Genomic DNA, 14611 nt, shown 5'->3' with positions numbered 1-14611 from the left:
TAGACGGTTCATAATTTTTTTACCATATTCGTCCATTTGTTGTTTTTATAGTCTCATAACTAAATGATCTCATATTTTAATAATTACTTGCAGAGATTAATCTTTATAAAATGATTTGTAATATTAACGATTTCGATCATATGTTCTAAATTTTATAAATTAATTACGAAGTGAACTGAGGAGGAACTCTACAAATATTGAAAAGGCAAGTTGATTCATTTTCCTCAGCTCCACATCAGCTGTCCATCACATGCTACTTGCTTCAAGTTCAAGTTTCAAGCCTCACAGCCCTGAGCATAAAATTTAGAGTGTATAGTTGTTACGAAGTTTCATGTCCTTCTCCTGAATAAATCTATCAAATCATAAAAAAGAAGGGAAAAAGAAAAATCTTTCGGGGAATAATTTCCCATATTCATTAATTTATTGGTGCTGCTAGATTTAATTGGTTTAATTAAATTAAAATTGAAATGGAGAGCCACCGGTAAGCAACACAGAGGAGTTGGTCACGCTCCATCTTCATCATCTACAGTCCCGCTCTCTTTCTCCTCCCATCGCCACTCTCTCACCACCAACACATAAACCCTAACAATCCACCGACGTAATTCTGCCCATCCCTATTCAAAATCCCTTCTTTTTCAAAACCCAGAAGCCAAATCCGTCCAACTTTCCGACCCGGATGCCAATTTGATCGGATCCGAACCCCCTTGATCCGAACCCTAATGGGTCACCTGAACCTGCCCGCATCGAAGCGGAGCCCGCGGCAGTGGCGCCTCCTGGACCTTATCTCGGCGGTCTTCTTCGGCATAGTGATTGTCTTCTTCCTCTTAGTCTTCACTCCCTTGGGCGACTCGCTCGCCGCCTCAGGTCGCCAGGCTCTTCTCTTATCGACCAACGCCGATCCGAAGCAACGGCACCGTCTAGTGGCGTTGGTGGAGCTCGGACAGCACCACCAGCCCATTGAAGCCTGCCCAGCCAATGCCGTCGACCACATGCCCTGTGAGGACCCCCGGCGCAACAGCCAGTTGAGTCGGGAAATGAACTTTTACAGAGAGAGGCATTGCCCTCTGCCTGAGGAGACCCCGCTCTGCTTGATCCCACCTCCCAATGGCTACAAGATTCCGGTCCGGTGGCCCGACAGCTTGACCAAGGTTGGTGTGATTTTGGGTTCGTTCAATTCATCAATTTAGTTCTTGGGTTAATCCATGATTTAGTATTCGAAAGATTGAAACTTGTGTCTTGAGTGATCGAAAGTTTGGAACTTTGGATTGGGATTTGCAGCTGTTATATGATTTGAATATTTCAATGGATGGTTGGTTTGAGGATCTGTTGATGAGAGGTGGTGCAGCAAGTTTGATCTGTTGAGTCTGCAACCGAGCTTGTCGATAAGCGTGGTCTGAGAGATTTGTTAATTGTTTCAATGCATGCTCTTGAACTGAGAATAGCAATGCAAACAACTTGAGTTAAAAGTTGTGTTACTTGTGTAATACGTAGATTCGTAACTAGGATATGTGCATGGTAGTTAAAGAACATTTTTATATGCTAGAAGAATGCAAATATCACTTGCTCATTGTTGATGAGATTTAGCACTGCACTTTACTCGCGGCATACACACTCTTCATTCTATCCCTGATTACGACAGCTGCTTAAGCCTTGTATTATTCATTCTTGGTATTATGTTCCTGAATTTTGATTTTAAGATCCATCTAGCTCAGAAATAACTGGTAATAGCTAACCAAATAAGTGAAACTTGGACCCTTACGTGAGGCTTTTCTTTTCTTTTGCCCAATGTAATTGCCGATTACTTTCAAATGTGATTGTGTTTTTAGTCCTTTATGAAAAATTCAGAATGAAGAGGTAACTCCCTTTGTGATGTCGTCTTAAGGAGATAGAATGACTTTCATTATATGATATATCAAAGCATCACCATTAGTTCTGTATCAACATATCTTAAAATACTGTAACTGTGTACAGATATGGCATGACAACATGCCACACAACAAAATAGCAGACAGGAAAGGTCATCAGGGATGGATGAAACTGGAAGGCCCACACTTCATTTTCCCTGGTGGTGGCACTATGTTTCCCGATGGAGCTATACAATATATCGATAAACTTGGACAGTACATCCCTATAAGTGATGGTGTTCTGAGAACTGCTCTCGATATGGGTTGTGGGGTAAGAGCAATGTTCCTCCTTTCATTGAGACAACATTAAATTTTTCTTTCAAATCTCACAAATTTTGATTCTTTACAGGTTGCCAGTTTTGGGGGTTATCTTCTATCCAAAGACATTTTGGCAATGTCTTTTGCCCCAAGAGATTCACACAAGTCACAGATACAATTTGCACTTGAAAGAGGAATTCCAGCATTTGTTGCCATGCTTGGCACTCGCAGACTTCCATTTCCTGCTTTCTCATTTGATTTGATGCATTGCTCTCGATGTTTGATCCCTTTTACTGCCTATAGTGAGTTCTTGTCACTGTAGCATCTGACACTGCTATAATTTTTCCACCCCTGAAACTTGCTCTAATCATAAAGGAATCTGAACTATGCAGATGCCACATATTTCCTTGAAGTGGATCGGTTACTCCGCCCAGGAGGATACCTAGTAATCTCTGGCCCTCCTGTGCAATGGGCTAATCAAGACAAGGAATGGGCAGATCTCCAAGCTGTCGCAAGAGCATTGTGTTATGAGCTGATTGCTGTGGATGGAAACACAGCTGTCTGGAAAAAGCCTGCTGGTGATCCATGCCTTCCTAACCAAAATGAATTTGGTCTTGAATTGTGTGATGAATCAGATGACGCAAGTGATGCATGGTAATTGTCTCAGAATCTGTTCATGGTTTCTTAGTGTTTCTTACCCCTTCCCCAAAATGGAACCTTTATATTGGTATGAAGTGATTGTTTTCCAAATCTTTTTATAAATCTTATTGTGTCATCGTATTTCAAACTCTTGTATGTATCAGGCCAAAAATTAGCTCTTTTAGTGTAACCATTATAGCACCTTGGATAAACAACCTTAGTATCAACAAACCTCATATTCAAAGAATTTCTGAGATCAGTACCAATAAACTCCATCATTATGCAGGTACTACACGTTAAAGAAATGTGTGAGTAGGACGTCTTCTGTCAAGGGAGAATTTGCTGTTGGGATGATTCCAAAGTGGCCAGAGAGGCTGACAAAAGCTCCTGCAAGAGCCACACTCATGAGAAATGGCATCGACGTGTTTGAGGCTGACACACGACGATGGGCAAGAAGAGTTGCTTACTATAAGAACACCCTAAACCTGAAGCTTGGAACTCCAGCTGTACGCAATGTCATGGACATGAATGCATTTTTTGGAGGCTTTGCTGCTGCACTGAAATCTGACGCTGTGTGGGTGATGAATGTTGTTCCAGCTCGCAAGTCCTCAACTCTTTCTGTAATCTTTGACAGAGGTCTTATTGGAGTCTACCATGACTGGTGAGTGTTGTATTTTCACCCCAAGTTCTCCAAGCACAAGTCTTGTTATGGAACCGACCAATGCATTGTTCCACTTCGAGTTGGTCCTTTGAAGAGTGCACCTTTGACGTCATCCTGTTTTTATCCCTGATTTAGTATCATACTATCGCATCAACAAGTCTTTCTTGTATGTGTTCCTTCAGTTGCTTTATATGCTAGAAAACATTAAACCTGCGACATCACACCATATCTATTCCGTGTCCTAATTTGTAAATTGTTGATCAAGCAGTTATAATTTTGAGCACAAAAGATAGCCAAATTTTTTACTCGGTTTGCTGTTATTATAATTGATGGTAGTCCTGGTCTTCTATCCATGCATGGTTTTTTCTGACTAGTCCTCTTTTGCTCATGATATGCTTTGCTAAATTTTATGGAATTATTATACTTTTGAGGGAACTTCTACTGATGTTCTGATGTTTTTGCTTGATTGCCCTAGGTGTGAGCCTTTCTCAACATACCCTCGTTCTTATGATTTCATCCATGTAACGGGCATCGAATCACTTATAAAGCATCCAGGTTCAACCAAGAACAGGTACTTCTACCTAAAAAGGCAACCTGAGTTCTAAATTTCTCAGCCGTTTTTTTTTTAACCAACAGATTCCTACATTCTTATAGAAGTATTAAACTGTTGCACGTGTTTCATTGTAACCTTATGCTCATGACTTGATTTTTCTGCAGATGTAACATAGTTGATTTGATGGTGGAGATGGATCGAATGTTGCGGCCCGAAGGAACCGTTGTGGTCAGAGACTCCCCTGAAGTTATTGAAAAAATAGCTCGGATAGCTCATGCCGTAAGGTGGACTGCTACCATACATGAAAAAGAAGCAGCATCGCACGGGCGAGAAAAAGTTCTCGTTGCAACGAAAATCTTTTGGCAGTTGCCTTCGGTGTCCAACTGACAGCCGTTTTCCATTAAAATATTGGTATAAATCCCTATTCTCCATTTAATCTTTTATCCGATGTGAAAATTCATCTCCATGCATCAAAGGATGCAGTTTCTTTCTTATCATCCACCATTTCCTATTGTGTAAGGAGTTAATAGGTTGAGAATAGGGAGTGCTTGAAAGATGGGAAGACATGCACTTCTTTTTTGTTAGATTACACAGGAAAAAAAAAATGAAGGAGAAAAAAAACAAAAAAAAGGCAACCTATATGTTTAGTTTCCAAGGATAATGTAATTGTATTTTATTTCTTCAGTAAATTTGATTTTTTTTTCTCTGTTTTAATTTTTTTTAAAAATGTTTTATTGCATTTGTCTTCAGAATAATTTGTCATCTTAATAAACGATATTATATATAATAAGGAAGTCGGGTTGGCCGAAGCCTCATAATGAGTTAGCAATAATATAGTTCAAATTTATCTCTAGTGAGAATTAAACCTAAGGTCTATCACTTACAAGTGAAGATGAATACTACTAGACTGTAGTATTATGTGGCGTCTTCAAAATATTTTAGTCCTCCCACATGCTCCTCCTATCAACCGTTTCAGGCTACTAAATGCAATGCTATAATTACAAAATTTGAGTTGTCTATTCACAAGGAAAACAACAATGGTAGGTTAGGTTGGCAAATTTCAAAATATGGAACCATTCTATTTGAATAATTCAATTTTCGTCATCCCATTCACAAACCTTCCCTAAAATAAAGAATCCTAGGTGAACTCGGTTTCATACGCTAGTTCAACAGATGGATTGATGGAAGGTAAATACAAACGTATTTTTTAATTAAGGAGAAGGCAAGAGCCCAACTCTAACCTATGAGATAACCCCTTCATTTTTTGTGACTTTTCTTGCCGTCCAAGCAACGTAAACTCATCTTCAATCCCATTTACATGATGCCGTATATAGTTAGGAAGTGATTTCTGCATACTTTTTTTCTTTCTACTTACCCTTGTCTTTAGTCATTAGATTGAACAAATCTACAAACATCAAGGACTAAAAAGAAATGTGCAAACGATGAAAAATGATGCATAGAAATTAGTTCGTTCTAGAAAGTCTAGTATTTAAGGATATTTGAAACTCAAAGGTGAGATGATGGGTCATGTGGGAAAGAGACTCATGCATGTAGAAGTATGAAGCAAGTGGGTGTTCGTGTAGGTGGCAAACTGACAACCGGCGTCTAACTATTCCATTCGATTCCATTGTCATTGGATTGGGAGGGAACATTTCATTTCATTGATGAGAAAGTTTGAGAAAAGAAACAAACAGATGATAGCAACAGCAGCAGCAGCAGAAACCTACCTCTCTCTCTCTCTCTCTCTCTCTCTCTCTCTCTCTCTCTCTCTCATCTGAGTCTGACAACACCCATGAAGTTTATAATTCTGCTTTCACTTGGGTCATCTGCCTGCCCCACACCACGCCTGGACCCCCTGCTACTGCTAAACATTTCATTAAGATGGTGATGCAGCTAAAGTCAATAACATAGCAAGAACTTCATCTTCAAACTATCATCCAATCAGAGCTTCAACTGCTCCAATTGGGGTTTTCCCAAAGGCCTGGTGTGAAAAAGGGAGTGATTAGAATGGATGCTTGTGGAACAAGTAACGAAGGGACCAGTATTTGGGGCAAAAGAAAATTAATGGGTTGTTAATTAAGTAGGCACGTATCTGATTTCTAACCGTTGATTTATGTGAATTCTAGTGCGAGAGCCACTGTTGTGTTAAAAGCTTTCCACATTTATTAATAGCTTAAAACAAATGAAGATTGCGGAACTCACATGCACCTATAGCCAAAAATCTCTCATTCACCGCAATTCAAGTTAAAGGAAAGAAAAGAAATATTTCAAAGCATCATTTGTCTAATTCCGGTGAGAAAAGGAAAGAAATATTTCAAAGGGTGCATGAAATTTTGTATAGGATTTATGTAGTTGTCAAATGTCAATGGTGATGTTAAATTGATAATGATTGAAGACTTAAAGGCAATACCTCTTCAATTTATGCACATTAATTGTCTGCATTGCTGTTGGCGGCATCAACCTTGCAGTCAGTCCTTGTTGCTTTCCTTTCACACTTTGATCAAGGAATTAGGGTTTTGGGAGGTCAAAGATTTATCACACTGCAATTAAAGCTTAATTGAGAAAAAATAACAATGCAGGAGAGAATTATATGACTTTGTAGGATTATAGCCAGAGGTTGACATCACAGTAATTAATTAATTAATTAGTTAACTAATTAATTATAAAAAGTCACTCTTTTGGAATGTTGAAAGGGAATACACAAATAAAAGTGAAACGATTGTTCCTCTGTTGGGTATGCATCGATAGATATAAATGGGATATGTATGTATAGGTTTTGTCTGTCACCAAACAATAGCATGTGCATGCCCATTGTTAAACAAAAGCTAAATTCATCGTAAGTTTTAGAAATAACATTGAATGTCCGAGATTGAAAATAAAAAATTTAAACAGTTGTTGGAATCAAATTTAACAACTAAAACATCTATAAAGTTAAATGATACATAGCATTTGATCCACTCTCCAAGTTCTTATACAAGTCTAGGTGAGCAAATTAAAGTTAAGTTGAAGTTACAATGTGATTGTTGATGCGCAAAATTAGGAGTGTGACTTCAATGCTATGTAGCATTCAGTGTTACGGGTGTTTTAAATCTTAAATTAATATCCATTTTGTTGTTTTTCAACCCTCTTATTTGAAAACGTAGAAATATTTAAGTATTTAACTATACCTGTCCTTAGTTACAACAAAAGTTTATAAGTCTCCTCAAGTCAAATAACCTCAAGTCATATACAAAAAGGTTTTCGGTCTAAACCATATGATTGGCAAAATTATTGTTGATCAATTAAAAAAGCTAGTACCATTTTGAGTTTATTTACACATTTCTTAGTAGAGTCATAAATACTTGTTCGTTTTCTAAAAAAAAGTGGAGTGTCATACTCCATTACTTATTATTTTCTTTTATCATTTATTGTAATCAAGCGAATTTTGAACTTGATAGCTTTTTAGAGCATGTGTCACATCCCGGTCCGGGCCCCCATCACCTTCTGGGCTCGACTCCAACGTAGCACGATATTGTCTGCTTTGAGCCTCTATCACGCCCTCACGAGTTTGTTTTTGGGAACTCACACGAGAACTTCCCAGTGAGTCACCCATCATGTGATTGCTCTCGTGTAGAGCCAGTGAGCTCCCAAAAGGCCTCGTGTTAGGTAGAGTTGAGAATATACATATAATGCTTAAATGATCCACTCCCTGGGCGATGTGGGATGTTACAATCCACCCCCTTTAGGGGCCCGACGTCGTCGTCGGCACACTTCCAGCCAGGAATTGGCTCTGATACCAAATTGTCACATCCCGGCCTGAGCCCCCACCACCTCCTGAGCTCGACTCCACCGTAGCATGATATTGTCCACTTTGGGCCCCGACTACACTCTCACAATTTTGTTTTTGGGAACTCACACGAGAACTTCCTAATGGGTCACCCATCATGGGCTTGCTCTCACTCGAATTCGCTTAACTTCAGAGTTCTGATAGAACCCGAAACCAGTGAGCTCCCAAAAAACCTCGTGCTAGGTAAAGATGAGAATATACATATAAGGCTTAGAAGATCCACTCCCCTGGACGATGTGAGATGTTACAGCGTGATAGTGCAACTCCTAAATATAAAATTTTAGGAGATGCTACCACTTAGTACCACGGTTCAGTAGTATTCGTCTTCACCATTAAGATGCTAAGCTCAAACTCTCTCTCCCTTAGTGTAAATAATATCTTTTGTTAAAAGAAAATTTGGAAAATGCTATATGAAAGGTGATAAGGCTAGTCTTTTGAACATACTCTAAAAAACTACTGCAAGAAATAATTTAGCCAATGATGTTACTCATGTCTAGCTTGAATCTTTTTACTTAATGATCTTGAGTGTTCTAAACGTAAATTGAGAGTTTTATAAATTTATACATAAACTAGATTAACCAACTAGTTAATAGTATTTCTTTGCCAAAACTAGAGGCTTCGAGAACTCCTTCCTACTCCCAGTACACCCCCATACGAGATTGGACAAACTTAAGCTCATTAACTTATTGATCCAACTTATGTATCATTGGTGATTTTTACACACTCGTTTCTCTTTCTTACGTAACTCTAATTATTTCAAAGTTGGACACAATAATACATGGTAATGCCAGGGAGACCAATTTTTTAAACTAAATTTTGTAAATTATATGACGTGGTTGTTGATGATTGGATTATTCTTAAGTGTTAATTAACGTGTTTATTTTTTACAAGTGACACATCATAAGATTTGTAAATTTGTAAATTTGGTCCAAAAAATGTATCTTTCTAGCATTACTCATAAATTAAAGTAGAACCGAAGAAAAAAAAATGAACAATATATGCATAAAAAGAAAAAGGGTAAATTACATAAAACTACCTCAATTATTAGGTTAGTCATAGTTTCATACCCCTTCTTTAAAAAATTTCAATGTCATACCTTATTTTCGAATTTATTGCAATGTTATACATTCCGTTAGTTGTCTGTCAATTCCTCTGTTAAATGCTGACATGGCTTGAGGCGGAGCCTACTTTCTATTAAAAAAAATTTATTTAAAAAATAATAATAATTTACCCTAAAAAAAAAAAAAAAAAAAAAAAAAAACCCAAACACCCATCTTCCCCTTCTCGGCAACCCCCGACCCCTTCCCCACCTACGCCAACATCTCCCCCTCCAGACCCACATCCTCCTTCTATGTCGCCCACCCTTCTCCTCGAAATGGACCGACCTAGATTCGTAATCGAAGCCTCCGATGTCGAATCAATAGCCAAGTAGTCAAACCTCACCGTCCTCTAGCTCATCCCCTCATTCATCAAGTTCGCCCAAGCCCTAATGGGCTTTATAACTCCTCTGCCAGGTCCACCACCTCTTCTCTCCTGCCACCACCGCCAAAACCCGAACCCCATTGCTCACCTGACACAACGTTCCCTCCTCCTCTCCACCCCTCTATCCCTAGCCCTGAAGCCTTCGCCCTCTTACGCCTCTCCCCCATCTCCCCCGCAGCTCGACACTACCATCACCATCGCGTCTTTATGGACTTCAGCCTCTGTGCCTCCTAATTCCGCTCCTTATCCTCGCCCGACTCGAAACCCAACCATTGCCCGGACTCCATCCCCCTCGGCTGCCTCGTCCTCGGCCTCTACGGCCACCTCGCCCCCCTCACCTTCTCCAATTTCAAGTCCATATGCACTTCCTCCGCCTACAAGGGCACTCTCGTCCACAAGCTGTTCCTCGGCCAATTCTTCCTCGCCGCCCACCAAGGCGACAAGCCCGGCGAAAGGGAAGAGATATGGGATCTGGATTTGGGTTACAGGGAAGGGGAAGGGGTCGAGGAAGATGGGTGTTTAGGTTTTTTTTTTTTTTTTTTTTTAAGAGTAAATTATTATTTTTTAATATTTTATTAATTTTGTTAAGAAAAAGTGGGCCCCGCCTCAAGCCACATCAGCATTTAACAAAAGAATTAATAAACAACTAACGAAAGGTATGACATTGCAACAAATTCGAAGATAAGGTATAACATTGAATTTTTTTAAAGAAGGGGTATGAAACTATGACTGACCCAATAGTTGAGGTAATTTTATGTAACTTACCCAAAGAAAAATGATTTGAGAAAATCATATATGGTAACTAAATTGCGCTCTATACTATTTTGTATATAAACAGCACCATAATTACCTGATTTAGTGATTTGTTAGCTACAATTAAACCAATTAGACGTTATCCTTAAGTGGATAACCACAAAATATGAATATTGAGTGCTTTAGATTGATGTATAGAATCTGCCATCATAACAATGATAAGTAGTGGATAGCCATAATATCCAAAAGGTTGTGACTATATACAAATTTGTATAAATTATGAGGCTTAAACATTAAATAATTAAACTATTATTTCACTGCATAAACAATCTTAATCTGATGGTGGATATTATGCTCATAGTTCTGATATTACTAAATGTAATGCAATTGTCACTCAGTACTACAGTCTGGTGGTATTTCTCTTCACTTAAAAGTGAGAGGTCTTAGGTTCGAATCTCGTGGATGACAAATTCGATACCAAATTAGGCTACCCATTGTGTGGCTTTGCCAAACTTCCTCTCCCCTTAATGGTATTTCTCTTCACATGTAAGTGAGATGTTTTATATTCGATTATAGTCAAATGCGAATTTGAACTACATTTGCTGCTCATTGTGAATTTAAATCCACCGTTCCTTTAATATGGATAATATCCTTTGTTCAAAAAATGAATACACAATAAATTTGGTGTACTACTACTAGGATTCTCTCACTATAATTGTATTTTTTTTTTTTTTTACAAGTGATAATCTGCACTACTAAGAAGAAGAAGAGGACTTCAATTTAGAACGCAATAAATTGAAGAGTTATACCTTAATTATCAAGATAATTCACCACTACCAATTTAAGGAGATTGGCACAATCTTAGCATAATCGGAGAGAACAAGAAAGAAGCCAGGCATACTTAAAAGGCGAAATCTGAAAAGAGCTAATGAAATTCTACATAGGAATAGGATCATTGTTAAAGCTTAAGCCTTAGAAAATTTAATTGAAACTTTGCATAGGTAACAAGTTTTTATTTATAATTCAAAATTTGTAACACATGACACGCTTACGTATGAATATATTAAAGTACATTATCATGTGTACACGATTAATATTGTTTGATTAGTATCGTATTAATAGATTAGATGTCACTTTATCGTAGTGACGAAAAATAATTATGCATATGTATTTTGGTGTGTGTTCACTTCCCATAGATTTCTTATTTCTCCTAACAACTAACTATCTAATTCATTAACTTTATCGTTCTACTAAAAATATATATTTTATTAATAGATGGTAACCTTTCTCAAATTTTTAGATGAATAGTATGAGTTTGGCATTTTTTATGTGTTGATCAACCTGTGTGATATCACAAATATATATGAATAAATCTAAACACGACTCATTGCCCACTCACTAATTGTGACCAAAGTTCATTATAATAATACATATTTTTAGCTACGCTTTCGGGAATTCCATTTTGATCTTACTTTGTTCTTTGTAACTCAAAAGTTACTATTTTACTCTCTAAAACTCAAAAATTCATTTCACTTTCACTTGTAGACTCTCTCTTATATCTATGTGGGACCTAACACCCAATAAGACTATGCCACATGTGCAATAAATTTGATTATAAATCTTCATTATGTGTTAAGATTTAACAATTAGAGAATATTAAGTTTAATAGAAATTGAAAGGATGAAGAAAAAAAAAAGAAATTGATTAACCTGGCACACCCGAATCAAATCTATATAAGAAATTAATAGATCTAAGGCAATGTTGAGCGAATTTTAAGTTTTATAGAGACGACTTTCAAGTTTTAGAGCGCAAAATGGGATCAAAATTGAGTTCCAAGGGGCAAAATGAAGCGAACTTTGAGTTTTTGAGAGTAAAGTTATGATTTTTTAGTTATAGAGAGCAAAATTAGATTAAATGGTAAAAAAAAGCAGTAGAATGGTAAAACTCTGGTTAAAGAGACGTTACTACAATGGTAAAACTCTGGTTGAAAAAGTGGTAGAATTTTGGAGGACTTATCTATGAATTTTCCTTTTCTCTTTTGACGATGAAGAAATTGAAGTAATGGTTCATCAATTTCAACTCAATTGGAGCAATGGTCAAGCAACTAAAAATCCATGAACAATGATCCCTTAACTTCTCAAAACATGCATCTTGGTCATTTTTGTCAACTAATTTAGAACTTCTGTAAAACAAAAGTCGTGTTGGAAGAATCATTGTTACAATTGGGTTAAAGTTGAGGGACCATTACTCCAATTGAGTTAAAGTTGAGGAATTATTCTCCAGTTGGGTTAAAGTTCTATAATTTTTTCATTTAGTTTCTCATATTTGCCCTTTGATATTGACCTCACATGCATGGCACGTGACTTACGAAGGTTTTAACAGAGTTGACGAAAAAGACTATAACTACTTGTTTTGATAAGTTAAGAGATCAATGGTCACATATTTTTAATTAAAAAAATTATTACTCTAATTAAATTAAAGTTAAATGATCATTATTATAATTTTCTGTTTGCCGATTGAGTATATGTACGAATTATTTACATCATTTGAAAGACTAGTCAGATGAATGTTTGACAAGTTATACTAAATTGGAGTTTCAATTGGTCATGTAAACCTGCATGGTTTACAACCGCATCATTGACATGTCTTGGTACATGGTGATTTTTTTATGTAAAACGACACAGTTCTCTATAGATATTTATTATTAAGACGATGTTATCCACACATATATTTTTATTTCTCATATATTTCTTTTTATTTTCATTTATCTTATTGAAATTTAATAGACAAAAATTAATAAAGATGTATAAAATTAAAAAAAAAATATGTGTGAACAGTACACCCCAATATGAGCATCTTTTGCCAATAGAGACATTTTTGTCAGGTAAAACTTTAATAGCATGCTTACGTACATGTAATCGGAATCAAAACAAGGAGTTGAAATCCGATTACGGAGTATTGTTGAACTGTTTACTAATTTTGGAGGAATCAAAAGCGTGGTGGCCACACGAAAGAGGGAATCCAACTCTCCAAATTGGAGGAATTGAACTGTAGAAATATCAGAGAGACGGGCCATACGGCCCACTTCCAACAACACCAATATTGTCCCCAACTTGGTAATTACCACCTGCACAACCCGTTAGGTGTGGGGTTTTATCACAAAAGGTCTCGGTATTAGTTGGAGTGGGATTAGGGTATTTAAACTCTTCTTTTGTCATTGATACGGTCGATGTGGGACATTTCAACACGCCCCCTCACGTGGGACCCAATTAGCAGGTCACACATGGGAGATCCACACATCGACAACCACGTGGAGCCAAAGGGATTCACCCTACATGCGGGGCTAAGAGACCCACCATCATCGCACGAGGCCAAGGGGACTCACCCATCACGTGGCAGTACGGTACGGGCCCGCTTGCTGGCTTTGATACCATGTAGAAATATCACAGAGACGGGTCATACGGCCCACTTCCAACAACACCGATATTGTCCCTAACTTGGTAATTACCACTTGCACAATCCGTTAGGTGTGGGGTTTTATCACAAAAGGCCTCGGTATTAGTTGGAGTGGGATTAGAGTATTTAAACTCTTATTTTGTCATTGATACGGTCAATGTGGGACATTTCAACATGAACTCCCTATATGGATATGGTATTTGAGTTCCAAGAGAGTGAGGTAATGGGAATGCATTTTTCCTGCCTATTATGCCCTCTCATTATTTTTAAAATTTCAAGTTTGTCACTCAACTCATTGCTCCCCACCGCTCCCTATGCCATGGCCGGCCTTGAGGGGGTGCGAGGAGTGCGACCGCACAGAGCCCCCCTTTTTTTGGGGCCCCTAAATTTAATAACCTTTGAAATATACAAGATATATACCATAAACGTGAGCAAATTAAACAAAGCAGTCATAGCCGATTTGGCAGGTGTTGTTTTTGCTATCTATCTGTGCACGGGTTCGAGTCCTTGCTTGCCTATATTTACAATTATGAATTTTTTTAGCTGTGTTTATTTCATATTAGGTTTTTTTCTTGGGTTTTTTTTTTCCTCCAAAGCTAGATAAGTATTATTAAATACAAACGGATACATTTATTTTTAATTATGAACTTAACCATTTTTTTTAATTATGAATTTCACCATTTATCTTCTAGTCACTATTTGATGGTCATCTAATTTTCAAAACCATTTTGTCATCCATATATCAATGATCTGTTTAACACATAAATTTTTCTTGAGATGAACTCTGGATGATAATAAAGAGCAAAAATGGTTCTAAGTATAATATTTGAACGATGATACGATAAGTACATATCCACCATACCATGCTTTTTCTATTAAAAAGCAAGGAGTTTCAAACCCAAAAACATAAGGGATGCATATAGATACACAAACCCAACACACCATGTTTTTTTTATATTTATTTTCTTGTGCATTATATCAATTTATACACACAAAAAATAAAAAGTATAAAAGAAAAAATAGCAACCAAAATTTTAGGTCATGTAAGGGCCCCCGTTTGGATCCTGCCCTACGCACTT

At 37.3% G+C, this 14611-nt stretch overlaps 1 protein-coding gene across 1 annotated transcript; it reads left to right on the top strand.

Annotated features, from left to right (window-relative positions):
* The first annotated feature begins 266 nt into the window (after positions 1-266).
* On the top strand, positions 267-4729 carry LOC126602415 (probable pectin methyltransferase QUA3). Its single transcript, XM_050269301.1, has 7 exons — positions 267-1148; positions 1972-2175; positions 2254-2464; positions 2555-2816; positions 3088-3462; positions 3938-4033; positions 4180-4729. The coding sequence occupies exons 1-7, from the start codon at positions 720-722 to the stop codon at positions 4400-4402; spliced, it is 1800 nt and encodes a 599-aa protein (XP_050125258.1). The 5' UTR covers positions 267-719; the 3' UTR covers positions 4403-4729.
* The last annotated feature ends 9882 nt before the right edge of the window (positions 4730-14611 follow it).

This window comes from Malus sylvestris, chromosome 1 (assembly GCF_916048215.2).
Source record: "Malus sylvestris chromosome 1, drMalSylv7.2, whole genome shotgun sequence".
NCBI lineage: Eukaryota > Viridiplantae > Streptophyta > Magnoliopsida > Rosales > Rosaceae > Malus > Malus sylvestris.
Note: the sequence above shows the minus strand (reverse complement) of the source record. Positions and strands in the feature narration are given on the sequence as shown.